This window comes from Sus scrofa, chromosome 2 (assembly GCF_054392235.1).
Source record: "Sus scrofa isolate SSC_HxYL_T2T_F1_AM1 chromosome 2, Sscrofa_HxYL_maternal_Yorkshire_Landrace_v2.0, whole genome shotgun sequence".
NCBI lineage: Eukaryota > Metazoa > Chordata > Mammalia > Artiodactyla > Suidae > Sus > Sus scrofa.
In genome coordinates this window covers 79,874,494-79,888,965 of record NC_139384.1, presented here as the reverse complement: position 1 = coordinate 79,888,965, position 14,472 = coordinate 79,874,494, and the positions used below count along the sequence as shown (strand labels likewise).

General features: G+C 49.5%; 1 protein-coding gene across 13 annotated transcripts in view; it reads right to left on the bottom strand.

Moving 5' to 3' along the window:
- The window catches only part of ILF3 (interleukin enhancer binding factor 3), a 29,200-nt gene continuing 14,728 nt past the window's right edge, over positions 1–14,472 (bottom strand). The window contains exons 5-20 of one of the 13 annotated variants that reach the window (XR_014837607.1): positions 12,405–12,552; positions 10,894–10,985; positions 10,414–10,509; positions 9,607–9,718; positions 9,088–9,185; positions 8,405–8,516; positions 8,202–8,312; positions 7,641–7,840; positions 7,141–7,302; positions 6,556–6,693; positions 6,273–6,449; positions 6,022–6,175; positions 5,839–5,889; positions 2,170–5,396; positions 1,279–1,404; positions 1–672 (exon numbers count right to left, since the gene is read on the bottom strand). Coding sequence is in view for 9 of the 13 variants with exons in the window: in XM_021083796.2 (XP_020939455.1) it covers positions 542–672; positions 1,279–1,404; positions 2,170–2,520; positions 5,839–5,889; positions 6,022–6,175; positions 6,273–6,449; positions 6,556–6,693; positions 7,141–7,302; positions 7,641–7,840; positions 8,202–8,312; positions 8,405–8,516; positions 9,088–9,185; positions 9,607–9,718; positions 10,414–10,509; positions 10,894–10,985; positions 12,405–12,552 (2,259 nt within the window). In the remaining 4 variants the exon portion in view is untranslated. Of the gene's footprint in view, positions 673–1,278; positions 1,405–2,169; positions 5,397–5,838; positions 5,890–6,021; positions 6,176–6,272; positions 6,450–6,555; positions 6,694–7,140; positions 7,303–7,640; positions 7,884–7,992; positions 8,313–8,404; positions 8,517–9,087; positions 9,186–9,606; positions 9,719–10,413; positions 10,510–10,893; positions 10,986–12,404; positions 12,553–14,472 lie in introns of all 13 variants that reach the window. The other 12 variants (XR_002341639.2, XM_085012934.1, XM_021083796.2 and 9 more) reach the window with 12 other exon arrangements.

The following is a 14,472-nucleotide window of genomic DNA, read 5'->3' as shown; positions in this document are numbered from 1 at the left end:
CAGAGTTTTGTTTTTCTTTATTTGTCTACATTCAGCTTAATTCAGATGTACTGCCTGAATGATCCAGACATACAAAAAAAACCCCCACTCTTCCCCACTGGTTTTTAAAATAAAATCTTCACTTATAAAACTGAAACACTAAAGCATTAGAATACAGAAAGCTCGTTTAACTCACTTCACAAAAGCATTAACAGATGACGTATCCCTTCCGTAACTATTTAAAGACAAACTGAGTTAACACTAACACCAATTGTAAATAGACAGAAGGATACTTAACTGCAAGAACTCAAGAAACTACTCAGACAAGTTGTAATGGCAACTAACAAACCATTGAAGACATGGAGTCCCAAACACGGCTAAATAGGGGTCACAGGACGGGCCACAGGAGTGACCAGCTGCACCTCACAACACAGCAATGTGGACAGGGGAGGGCGGAGGGGCCTGTTGACATGTTAACTGTGATGCATAAAACTGAATCTTACAACGGCGGGGGGGGGGGGGGGGTAAGTGCAGAAGGTACAAATCTTCACCCCTGAGGGCTTTATCTGTACTGGTAGTTCATGCTGTGATCTGCATTTCTGCCATAGCCCCCCTGTGATGACTGGTAGGAGCTGGGAGGGCCGTAATTCTGGCCGGACCCCGGGGAGTTGTAGTTCGACTGTGACGCATAGCCTAAGGGAGAGAGCAGTGGGTTAGATAGATGTGAAAGGCACAGGCCTACCCGAAGGCAGAGCTCCGGATGCCAGCCAATACCTGAGTTGTATCAAACAGCGAGATAGCAGTGGTGCGGGCTCTGCCTTGCTCTAAATGCCTGTACTTGGTCTAGCTATACCAAGAGCCCTGTGAGGTGAAAGCATCACACCTGGGTTTATGAGGGGTGGGGACATGTTGGCTGGGAAGCTCTAACTGGGGGCTGCCTGAGCACAAGGCTGAACACGCCACCCCAATCCAAAGCTCAAACATCAGGTTGTTTGGCCCTCAAAGTTTCCAGCATTATATCATGCTGATATCAACATTTAAGAGCAAGGCAATTTCTGGATGTCTGGCTCTGGAAGACCCCAAGGCTGGAAGAATGCCTAAGCCTGTGTTCCCACATGGGCCCAAGGGCCTGCATCTCCCACCCCCTGTTCTTCCCCAACATGTAAATCAAGCGGCAGCTGTTACTGCAGCACCCACATGTGCTATCTACTCATACCAGGCCCCACCCCTCCTCACAGAATCTGTGTGGCCCCTGCTGAGTTTCAGGCCCCCTATACTGTCCCACTGACCCAGGCCCACCTTGTTTGCCTTGGTAGGAGCCAACCCCAGAACCTCCACCGTAGCCCCCGTGTGACCCTGGATTGTAGGACGACCCTCCTGTGCCGTAGCTGTTCCCGCCACTTCGGCCTCCACTACCGCTGTAGTCTGGGGGAGAGAAGACAGCATAGTTAAGGGGCTACAGCCAAGATACACCTGGGCAGTTTAGGTTCCTTGTCCTGTGGTCCTAAAGTGGCAGGCCCTTGACTGAGACCCTGGGCCTTTGCACAGCTCCCTGTCTTAGCTGTTTAAATTTGGTACACATCAGTCCAACCATGAAGTGCCAGGGGCCCTGGAGCCCTGTAACATCAAGTTTTAAAGCTCAGTTCCACCATGCCTTCTCACCTGCTTTTCCAACCAAAGCCTCCCATAACCTCCTCTCCTCCCCTCTCCCACTCGGCCTCTGACAGGCCCACAAAGACAGCACAGCTTCTTTAAGGCTGCCTGCTGTCCTGCACATGCACATGTTTCCCCAGCTGGGCCACTAATGGAGCTTCAGCATTCAGGCTCTGTGCATGAGGTCGAAGGAGAAGTAACAGGATCTGTTAGGTGCTGGGTGACCACTGCTTCCAGAGCCCCTTCCTAGAGATTACCTCATAGCTGCTGCCCAGACTTAGAGTTCTATCTAAGCTCATGCCCCAGCCTCAGCCCACAGCTTCCGGGACCTCAGAGGCAAAGACAAGGGGATAGCAAAGACCTGGGCCGGAGGACTTTGCTTCCAGAATTATCCTAACACCCGCCCTTCAGCCAGCACCACCCCGTGCCCTTCCAGCCCCTCTGGAGGTCGGGGCAGTGCTGAGCTTCTGAAACTCAACAGGACGTGCCACCAGCCCAGACCCTGGCCAGGCCAAGCGGCTCTGGAGGCCAACTCACTGAATTTGCTCTCGTAGCTGTAGTCTGATCCGCCCCCGCCTCCGGGAGAGCTGTAAGAGTTTGAGTAGGAGTAGTTGCCTTGTCCATGATTATAGCCTTTCTGCTTGCCCTGCGGTGGGCCGTAGTTGCTGTACTGGCTCTGGTTGTAGGACTGCTGCTGGCCTTGATGGGACTGGTAGCCTGAGCCATAGGAGGGCTTCTGCTGGCCATGTGGCTGCTTCTTCCCAGCATGTTTCGGCGGCACTGGTGAGTTGTAGCTGTCACCTTGGTAGTAGGAGGCGTAGCCAGAAGAGCCACCACCGCCCCCGCCGCCGGCATTCCCAGAATGCCCTCCATTGCTGTAGAACTGACCTAAAGAGGAAGGCAGCAGGTCAGGCAGAGGATTGGGAGATGGGGGAGGAGGAGGTTGCAGCTGTGGGTCCTAAAGGCTGACCCAAGAGCCAGGTGACCCACAAGCCCACTGACCAGGCCAAGAAAGAGGCAGGAGAGAGGAGCAGCAGCTCTGGTCCTTTAAGCAGCCTGGTTTGGGCTGGCCCAGCCTTCAGCTCCACTCACCCATCAGCTGATGACAACAATGGATCTTTGCCAAGCAGCAGCACAAGAGCAGACTGACAGCAGCTTTTGCAGCGGATGTCAACGTTACAATGAGAAGGGCTCCGGGTACAGAATGACATTCAAGACTGACTGCTACCCAGATGTCCCCAACGGTGACAGGAAAAGCAAAGCCCCACAGAAGCAGCTGGCCCCTGCCACCTCCCCCCTGCTGTGCTGGGAAGAGATTCTACAGTCACATGCCTGGGTGACCCCAGCAGACGCTCTTTAACGATGCATCTGAAACCAGTGTTACTCTTGTAAGACCAAGTGGTCTGACCTGGTTCTAGGAAGACCAAATAAATGGAAACTTACAAATGACCTGGAGCATCTCTCTGGTATAATAAGCTCAAATGCCTATCTTTAGTAATGATTCCATAGCCTCAGGGGGAAAAGAAACTGGCTATGGATGGGATCTGAACAACCAGGCGGGGCCTCAAGCTACTGCCTTGAGCGGCACCTCAGAGGGACCCTTCTTGCTCCCAGCACAGCTGCTGGGTACAGGCAGGATTGAGAGGCAGGACTGACAAGCAAGCAGTGAGGCCACCACATTCTCAGGCCCTGGAGCAAAGAATGTCACGGTGCCCCCACCTCAATGTGGTCACTAAGTATAGACACTAGAAGACACAGCCCCCACCATTCAGATAAACCAACAGAAGATGGGTCGGCTGAGGCAAGGTGAGAAGAGAACAGATAATGCAGGTGGCTCTCCAACCCTGTGCACAATCCCTAGTGCTCACACAGGGACAGCAGAGCTCCTGGGCACCGGGAGCAGGTGAGCCTATGTATACCTTTGCTGGCTAGTGCGGCCCCTGCCAAAGTCACCAAGGCCGTTACGCCCAGAGTGGGAGAAAGGAGCAGGCACAGCCTGCTCTTCCTTCCTATACTTAGCACCAAGGGGCTCCTGCCTTTTGAAGAGGGTTAATTTGGGAGTCCTCAAGCACATTCCGCCCACTGGAGATGTACATCCCACACTGCTGTGTCTTGAGTGATTTAGACAATAATTTAGATAGAACTGATCTGCAACATCAGTTAATTTTCTCCAGAACTACCCCCTGCCTCCACAAGGCCAAAACACCAAGAAGGACATTTCCCAGAATGCAAGAGAGTAAACATACAAAAGCTCCATGAGGACGCTGGAAGACAGGAATCCTCTTCAAACCCCTCTCAGAACCCTGCCACCTCTGCTGCCTAAGGCTTGCTCTAAGCGCCTCCCTGCCCCTCTGCCAGCTTGGGAATGAGGGCTTACTACTTTCGCATGTATTGATTTAAGAAAAAAAAAAAAAAAAAAAAGGAAAAAGGGGAGAGGGGTTTCAACGTCATTTCAGGATAACTATTTCCTGGTATAAAAAGACATTATTCTCAAACAATAACGTTCTTAAAAAAAACAAAAAAACAAAAAGAAACACATGCAATCAAAGTTTTAAAAGGTTTCACTGAATGTTTCAAACCCCTGGGAACAAAATAACCGTTTTGATGAGTTTTTGCCTGAATAAACGCAAAATCTTGCAAGTCAATGCAGAAGCAGGCTTTGTTGCAAAAAGAACTGCTGACCAGAGCCAAAAATATACTCATTCTGAAGAACTCCCGCCAGGAAATGGGGGTCTCATTCAATAGCCAAAACGTTGTGTACTTCTGTTCACAGGGCGAAGCCACAAACTCAAGCCTGCATCCTAAAATCAGAGGGCAGAAGCGCTCCAGGCCTTCTGGAACCTGCTGCAGCTGTGCACCCAGCAGCACGAGCCCTGCTGAGAATTGCGCTATGTGTTAGGCTCTTCCTGATTATTTTTGAAGCCCCGCTTAAAAAAAAAAAAAAGGAAAAAACCTAGAATCCCATACATTTGCCGCAGTGATTAGGACTTGCAAATTCTACGTTCTCTTCCCAAAGCCTATCTCTCACACTAATAGCAGAAGCACAGTTTTGATACCTTTTAGAGTTCACTAGCTAAAGCGTCCCCAAACAAGAACCCATCACAAAAGGCAGAAGAGGTTAACTTGGAACAATATACAAGTCCTGAGTGTTCTCAATGTTTTAGACACTTATTTAAAAAAAAAAAGAAAAAAAAAGGAAAGGAAAGAAGAAAAAAGAAAAAAAGAGAAAAGGCTGGTGGCTCTGGATTCAGATGAGGTGAAATTATTACTGTCAAAGGCATCAACCAGATTTGGGAATTTGTTAAGATTAAAAATTCATACATAACCTGCTGTAAATTAAGACAAAGGTAGATTAAAATACATTATTATCTATCTTTTAAATAAAGTAATGCTTTCCAAAAGCAAAAGGTGGGCTTTTGCCTTGATGCTGACCAACGCTGACTCTAGAATTCTGTGCAATTCTGCACAAAAACATTCTCTGAAAATTGGTTTCCACTTATTGTGAACTTCAATATGACCAAGTTCAAAGGCAAATCACGATAAAAACTGCCATTGTCTTAAAATCTGCAGGCTAAGAGTTTCAGACAAGCTGCGGTGACAAGCCACGGTTGAGAAACCCAGTGAAGCACAGGGCACAGCACGGACACTTTGGGTTTTGGAGTTCGAGAAAATTGGAGTAAAAAGTTGATTTTGTGTGCAATACTTTTAGATGCTCTAGGAAGACCCAAAATCATGATAGCCGTAGCAGTCTGTGAAAAAGTCACCTACAAAAGGGGGAGACAGAGCAGAGAAAAAAAATTAGAATTCTTTTGAAAAATGGCACAGAGTGCCGCATTTGAAATTCATGTTTTAGATTTCTCTGCTCCTGTAACCCCCCAATGAAGGCTCCATCTCAAGACAAGAGCTGTGCACTGTCAGGAAAAGCATATTCACAGGATTGGTGCTTCACGTGGCTTAAAGCAGAGAAATTTAAAATTTTGACTTTTAATGAACTTTGAAGTCACATAAATGTATCACATTTGAAATTACATTTCTGCAGGATGGGGGTGCTGGAGGATTGCCCGACCTAACCACTGAGAACAGGTGCAAGCCGGCCTCAACCCTCAGAAACGTCTCTGCTGATGGGGCCGCCTTGCTCTAACTTAAGCCACAACAGTTAAGCTGCAGCTTCTTCCCAAGCTCAGACAGAGAGAAACACGCACTTACTGTAGCCGGCGGTTGCCGAGTTGGCTCCATAGTAGCTGCCATACCCGGCGCCTGGAGGAGAACAGACAGAGTCACCAGGGAAGGAGGTGGGCCTGCCCCATCCCTGCCTCTTCTGGCACCCCAGCAGACTCCAGGGGCCCGGAGGACAGGCCCATGGGAACAGCGCAGGACGAGGGTCCTCACCAGCATTCATGTAGCCTCCATGGTTGGCACCACCAAATCCTCTACCTCTCCCTCGACCACGGATGTTTCCTCCTCTTCCCCGCCCTCGAAGGTTAGGGGGCGGGGGTACTTCATTGTGCATGGGGCCGCCCATGCCATACACAGGGTTATGTGGCTGGATGGGAGAGAACACAGTTAAGTTACATTTGCCACCCACTTAAATCACCAGAGAATAGATGCCCAGCCTAGAGAGCTCAGGGCCAACCTCTCACCTTAGCAGCAAATTTCGGTCCCCCTCTCACAGGCACAGGGACCCTCTTCTTCTTGTTGGCATCAAGGGCAAGAGGGGTATCAGGGAACAGTTTTTCTAGTGCAGCAAAGGCGGCATATGCTTTGGCCACCTTTTTGTTGGAACCAGCACCTTGAAACTTTTGTCCATCCACCTCGACCTAAGAAGAACAGATGCGTGCTGAGGGTGACCCTACACCTCCCTTGGGGTAGGGGCACTCTCCAAAGACCCCAGGCCTCTATGGGAACGGCCCCAGGATCACTCACCTCCATGACAAAGCGTTTGTCATGGCTGCCCCCGGTCTCTGAGATGAGCTCATACTTGAGGCCACGCCTCTTTTCATTAAGTTCCATAACAGGGTTCTTGCCATGCTTGGTCAGGATCGGCCCCTGCTGTTTTACGTTCTCAGGGAAAGCAGAAAAGAAAACCAACAAACTCAGCTAAGGGCTTTCCAACACATGGAAGGCAGCAGCCCCTATGTCATGTCAACTGAGGCCCTCTGCTCCATTTACTCTGCTGTCCCCCTGGACATTCGTCTCCCTATAAGTCCCCTGTGGGCTTGCCAGCAAGCAGACCACCTCCACCTGCACCCTATCACCCAGGGAAACAGCAAGTCCTTGACTGAAGGCCACCCCAATGCAACCCCAGAGGTTGGGTCAACACCCGCAGAAGCCTCTTGGTCATGGCTCAATGGCTCCAACTCCCTCTACAGGCTCCTAGCCCAGATGATTACTCTTTTGAAGGAAAACAACAGGAACAGGTAACTGTTATTGGTTCACAGCACCAATTCACAGGACATGGGGCTGCCTGATCCCTCCTGTCTGGCATTCCAGCGCCCACCACAGGCTCACCTCGGCAGTGGGATCACAGAAGAGAGAGCTGTGGGCTGAGAGAGCTTCCATCATAGGCGGAGGCATCAGCAAGGCTGGCTTTGTGTCCATCTCCTCGGCTGAGTCCTCCCCTTTGGAGTCTCTGCCTTCGGCGCCCGTGGGTAAGCCCATGTCCTGTAACACCTACAAGGAGGAGACCGACAGAGCCCCTGGTGACAGAGGGCTCACCCACGCAGGTTCCCTTCCACACTGGGATCCTGAACCAGAAGCTTCTGGGGTAGCATCCAGCCAAGGGGAGCTTTCTTGTGACTCCCCAGCCTGTCAGCCACAGTGATAATGGCATTCTAGCCACGTACAACTTGGCAAGCATTCAGACATCTAACCATTTCAGTGTTCGAATGCCCTCCCTAAGCCTGGTGCTTAAATAAGAGATGATGGCTCTGAAGGAGCCCTGGACGAAGAAAGCATTTCACTGTTGGGAGGACAAGTGCATGGCTCACACCACCATTGGCCACACTTACCTTAACAGCCACGTGCAGCTTGGCAGTCTTTTTGGATGGTCCAGAAGCCTCGAATGAGTTGCCATCTACCTCCACAGACATGGTGAAGATGGGGGCGTGGACTGGTCCAGTCTGGGAAACCAGTTTGTACTGCAGCCCCGGCTTGAGCTGGTTCAGTCTCATTAGGGCGTTCATAGCTTGGGGAGGCTCTGCCTTCTCCTCTAGAGAGAGCACACCAACATTGTTCTGGCAAATCAGTCAATTCTGGACTGCGGAGAGGTACCTCTTCTGACTGCCCATTGCACAAAGCAGCACTGGGCAGTGGACCAGGCAGACACACATGGCAAGGCCTTGCCTGCACTGTCCCAGACACCCACCATGCCTACAGGCACCAGCTGAGGCACATCTGCCCCACTTGTGTTCCATGTCTGTGTTACATTTAATCATTTTTAAAAGAACTTAAATATCACGCCTGAGAAAAATAGGACAAAAGCAGGCATCTCACCACTTTGGGGTGAACCTTAGTGAAGCCAGATAGAGAATAAAAGTACTACAAATGAATGCTTCTATGAATGCTTCTACCTTTCTTCTGAATCTTCTTCTTCTTTTTGCTGGGAGACTTTTCATCCCCATCTTCCTCCATCGGGCGTTTCATGGGCGTAATGGCGTAGGTGGTACTGGGGGGTATTTGAACTGAAATGAGATCAAGACAGAAGCAGGTGAGAATGCAGCCAGGCATTCTACTGACACTGCCTGCCTGGCTATGGGCCCCATGGCATGCTTACCCGTGTAGTCCACTGGGTTTTCATTCTTTGGTTTCTTGGGCATCTTAGAAGGCAGAGGATCCATACCCAGGACTTTATGCAGCTGGCCAAATGCAGCAAGTCGCAGAGCATGCTGGAGGAGGAGAAGAGGAATCTGACTCAGCAGCCCTGCGTTCCCAGCCAGTATGTGTGCGCTCACTAAGGTCTTATGGAAGGAGTGGGAGCTGAGGGAGTTGCTAACAGTCTCCCCTACAACAGCAAGGGGGTCCCCTGACAGCCAGGGGAGGGCCTGACTGCCAGGGCCCAGCCTTGCTGTGGGGGAAGGCCAGCCTGTGACCACCCCCCTTGAGAGAAATACAGGAGACCCCAACCTGGGGACTGGTTGCCACACGGAGCCACGTGGTGGGCCTGCAAGGGAAGGACCCCTGGAGCAGTCCACACAGCAAATACATCTCCCCGCTGAACTCGGTGTCAGAAAATGGCACTCGAGCAGGCTGAGGGGGCAGGCGACAACCACTCGTGGCGCCAGGGGAAAGAAGCAGCCCAGATTGGGGCGCCCTGTATCAGGCACGATCCCTCGACCTTCAGTCCCCAACCTGAGCCTAAGAATCCAGTGGCTATCCTGAGAATACCCAGTAATGAAACTGGAAGCCAGTGATTACAGACTGGGTAAGGGCTCACGTTGGCAATGGCGATGACTATACCTGCGCACTCTGTGTGATATCTTCCCGTTGCTGTCTGTCTAGATGCCCAATAGCATCAGTGGCTTCTTTTTCACAAGGGTCATAAATGCCAGAACCATCTGAAGGCAGGAAACAAGGAAGATATGCAGAGGATTATCTTTAGCATCTCGGAAGAGTTGTGCTGGCTGAGGGAACCAAGTGCATTACCCCCCACGCCCCATCCACACCCAGCTCTGGAAAACACACTGAGCTCGGTGACCCACTCGGCGTCCAGCCTGTGAGAGAAATAATCCACATGTGTCTCAGAGCAAGGAGCTCAGGTGGGAGTGGGTCACCACTGCCCCGGATCCGCCCTGAGTCACAGCTGCGGAGCCGGCACAGGGCTGGATATGATGGTGCAAGAGGGTAGTCACATGCTTTATCCCTAAGGGGACACGGGTCTGCTGATGCCCTAACCCAGTCAGGGGACCCGCCAGGAAGTGGCCTCAGGGCCTCAATCCCTGTCTTTTCCCTGCAACTTGCTAAGCACAAGGCCCCAACCTGGCATCACGATGCCTGACGCCAGGCACTCCAGCACTCTCCGCAGGGCCTCGCCGGCACCCATTGGTCTGTTGGCTGTGCCAATGGACTTCTCACAGAGGAGCTCGAGGGGCTGAAAGGCAAGAAGAACAGTTAGCCAGTGTTTAGGAGAGAGTTGGCCAGTGCTGAGGTGTGTGGGTGGGTGGGTGGGTGTGTGTGGGTGTGTGTGTGGGTGGGTGTGTGTGTGTGTGTGTGTGTGTTTGGGGGGCGCTCGGCGGGGAGTTATGGCCTCTAAGTTGGGGCTAAGCCAAAGACAGAACACCCACAGTGGGACTCAACTAACTTTCTGTAAAGGGGTAGATGTTAAATCTTTCAGGCTGTGTGGGACAAGAGGCAAAGCTTATGCTGTTATGTAGGTACTTATATTTAAAATGCAGCCATTTAGAAATATAAAAGCCATTCTTAACTGGACTGTAAAAAAAAAAGACAGACAGGCAACCAGCCAAAATTGGCCTGTGCATCCCAGTTTGCTGACGCCTAAGAGCAGCTACAAAAAGCTTCTTCATGGAGTGGAGCCTGTCATAGTGAGTACACTGCCTGGTTGCCCCACCTAGGCGAAGCTGTGCACCCTCACAGGTACCCTGGTCTCACTCTCATCCCCACCCAAGGGGTGGCACACAGTAGCTGCTCAACAAGCAGCTATGATTGGAGGCATGGGCCACATCCCTGACAGGCCACTCCAGCCCATGCACCATTAAAGTATTCTTGGGACCTGGGAGGTCCCTGCAGACAAGACCCCGTGGTGGCCATAGCTACAAGATGCCTTACCCATCCTCTGAGGGGACCCCAAGTGGGCACGCGAGTGCACAGGTCCCTCAGGACCCGGATGACAATGACACACGACTTCAGCCCATTGGCTCTGGCCTAGAGGAACAAAGCACAAGTTCTTTACACCAAGGAACCTTTATGAACATAAGGCTAACATGAAAAACACAAGTCTTAGGGTGCTACTTTGTCAAGGGTAAACTGAACACTCAAGACCATCAAGTGTGTGGTCAGCAGCGGTTTACCCGCGTGACGAGAATGTTACTCTTGGCACAAAGCAGCAACTGCCCACCTACTCAGTCACAAGCCTCTCCTGGGGGTGGCAAATTTGTCTAGGCGTGCTCCTTTAGCAACTGCATGCCTGCAGGTGCTAAGTGCAGCACGGGGCTCTTCAATGTTACCGAAACTTTACAGTGGTAAGTTAGCCAAGTTAAAACTTAGGAATTCTCTACCGAAAGACAAATAGAAGAACAAAATGCAAACCTGGAACCACTTGGCGTGTCGGAGGGACGCCAAGGCAGCAAGGCATTTCTGCCTGTCCAGAACGTCCGGGGGATCGTTGACTGATAGCGTTTCTATTCATGGATGGAATAAGAAGACAAGGCACAGTTTGACCAAGGGGTTTCTGTCAGGTGGAAAGGGGATGTGGCAGCTTCCTAAAGGGCAGCTGAGGCTCCTAGAATCTCAAGTCATGTCCACCCTTGACCAGGGAAGGAGCAGCTCAAGTGTGTTTAACTCTGCCCTGAGAGGAGATCATAAAAATCAGAGGCCCCTCCAAAAAGAAAAAAGAAAAAGAAAAAAACCCAACAAAAACAAAAAAGAAAAGTGGAAAGTTACTCTAAAAGTAAGTAATCCCATGGGGGAGGGGGACAGATAGGTGGATCCTATCTTCTAATAGACTGTTACCTTGCTTCCTCCCCAGGATCTCCCAATAAATTAGCTATGCTAAAAAATTCATTAGCAAAAAAACAAAAACCAAAAACCAAAAAAAAAAAAAAAAACCAAAAAAACCAAAAAAAACCCCAGAAAAACAGGTAGGGGGAGTAGAAATGCACTCCCTCTCTGCTTCCCACAGGCCATCCCCTGAGGCATCTATAGCAAAGGGGACCACCTCCGCCCACCAGGCGGGACTGCCCTAGCCCCAGCCCTTGACAGAGAGAGTCCTGTTGGTCAAAGGTCCAGCGTCCCTAAATTGATAAACTAGAAGGGCTCTGGTAGTCAATCAGGTATTGGAACCAAAGGTAATCAAAGAACAGCAACAAGGGCGCACGTGTGAGCCTGTGCTGCAGCAAAACCGGAGCACCTGTCGTTTCTGCCATCCGTGTGTCAGGGATTTGGATAAGGCCTATTACCTCTACTTTGTGGGGTGAGAGCTGTGACTGAAAAAATCCACCCAGAGATGTGTGAGGGGCACTGGGTGGACTCTGAATCGTGAACATATTATCATTGTCTGAGGTTCAAAGATTTCGTTTGAAATTGCTCAATTGTTTCAAACTTTATCCAAAACTCTGCATCAGCCCTTTGCATTTCGGTTACTGCAACTGATAAAAGCAGCCAATGGAAGAGGACAAACGAAGAAGCCCTCGGTTCTGCTGCAACATAAGCTGCTCGCACAAGTCCAACGTGATGCTCATGCAGAAACCATTTGGTTGTCGTCCATAATCTAAAAAGCCTAACATCACCAGGGACACACTTTTCCAAGGCCAGAGAATGGCTCAACATAAGAAAACTCGTTTTAACACCAATGAGAACATCCAAGGATTAAGAAAACAAAAATGGTGCAGTCCTCTAGGAAAAGTGCTACTCACTTTTAGTGCAACTGTTTTGTTAACTCCCAGGACTGAACCAAATGGGAGATGAGATCTTAAAGTAAAGGTGGTCAAAAGCTACACCGCTATCCTTTTATCAAAGCAGTCTAAAACTGAATAGCACATTTGAATAGTGAGGGAACACCAAGTTTCCAAAGTCCTGCTGGCCTTTCTCAGCCTCCCTACCTCCAGCTAATACTTTCTCCATCTCTTCTCTGACAACAGGGGATGTCAGGTGGATGGTCAGGGACAATGGAGGCTCTTTTGTGTTTTTTATCACAATTGCAGCATCATCGACAGATTGGAGTATTTCATACTTGTCTTCTGTAACAGCCTACAAAAGAAAGGGCAGCTTTCAAACACACTTTCTCAAAGCAATCAACAGTTCTATTTAGCTCCTGGTTACTACAGAAAAATGGGCCAACTCTCTGGGCTGTGATCAACAGAGAGCAGTGCCTCAAGCTCTGGGTTAGAACCTCCTTCTTGATGCTCAGGTCTCTGGCCATTTTCCAGGTACTCCAGAGAGGAGGTGACTACTACTTAGAGAAGTGATTTTCACGGGAAGCTTTATAATACAATGCAACATTAAAGAGTTTAGGGTCTGGGAGGAGATGAGGGTGTGAACCCTCATTCTGTCACTTGCTAGTTGAGTAACATTGGACAAATCACTTAAATCTCATTAGGATTGTAGTTTCTAGGAAAGTTCCCTTGTGGTGCAGCTGGTTAAGGATCTGTGCCACAGGTTACAACTGCCTTACAGGTTCAATCCCTGGCCCAGGGAACTTTCACATGCCACAGGAGCAGCCAAAACAAACAAATCAACAAAAGATTGTGCTTTCTTATTTGTAAAATGGACTTAATGACATGACCTACACTGCAAGGCTGCAGAGGACTTAAATCAGACACAGCATGGAAAGCACAGCACCCAGCACAAAGTAGGCATCCAGCTACTGCTATTTCCACACCAAGAGGAGCAGCTATGAGCATGGATTGAAATCTGAGTGCAGTAAAATCATTTCACCACGCCTATAAAAGCACATACTTGGGAGTTCTCATCGTGGCACAGCAGAAATGATTCCAACTAGGAACCATGAGGTTGCTGGTTCGATCCTTGGCCTCACTCAGTGGGTTAAGGATCTGGCGTTGCTGTGGCTGTGGTGTAGGCTGGCGGCTACAGCTCTGATTAGACCCCTAGCCTGGGAGCCTGGGAACCTCCACATGCCGCGAGTACGGCCCTCAAAAGACAAAAAATAAAATAAAATAAAAAAGCACATACTTGCTGCAAATGCATGGGTCTATAAAAGAATGTTCACAATTGTGATTTCTGCTTTTCTTTTTAGGGGGTGTGGGGGGGTACACCCAAAGCATACGGAAGTTCCAAGCCAAGAATTAAACCCGAGCCACAACAGTGACCCAAGCCGATGCAGTGATAATACTGGATCTTTAACCCATTGTGCCACAAGGGAACTAACTCCCTGACTTCTGCTTTCTTTAGTATACCAGTTTATATGCCTTAATCAATCAACTCAAACCTTTATGATTTTTGTTAAGGAAAGCAAAGTAGACACATTACTGGGAGGACAAAGAAACCTTGGAAAATCTTAAGTTGACTTTTTCCCCACCTTGGCACTCTGGACCAGGTCACTTTTGGTTGTGGGGCTGTCCTGTTCACTGGAGGACATCAAGCAGCATCTCTGGCCTCTAGCTAGCAGATGCCCAGAGTACCCCCTCCCCTGCTGTGACAAAAAGCACTCATCCAAACTGATAAAAATATGCTTTATTTGCATCTATCTTTAAAGACCCTTTATAAAAACTATCTTTCCATTAGAATCATATGTATCAATTTAATTTTCTTCACTTAGTATGCTTTTATAGATACGGTTAAAATTAACTTAAAAACTTACCACTAAAAAACAAAAACTTAGGGCTTCATTCCCTTAAAGAGCCCCCCCATGGAGTTCCCATCATGGCTCAGTGGTAATGAACCCAAACTAGAATACAACTAGTATCCATGAGGTTGCGGGTTCAATCCCTGGCCCCAATCAGTGGGTTAAGGATCTGGTGTTGCCATGAGCTATGGTGTAGGTTGCAGACATGGCTTGGATCCTGCGTTGCCATGGCTGTGGCTGATTCGACCCCTAGCCTGGGAATTTTTCATATGCTACATGTACAGCCCTAAAAAGACAAAAAAAATCTTAAAAAAAAAAAAAAAAAAGCCTCCCCCCGCCAAGTACCCAGTGTATTCCATCAGCTG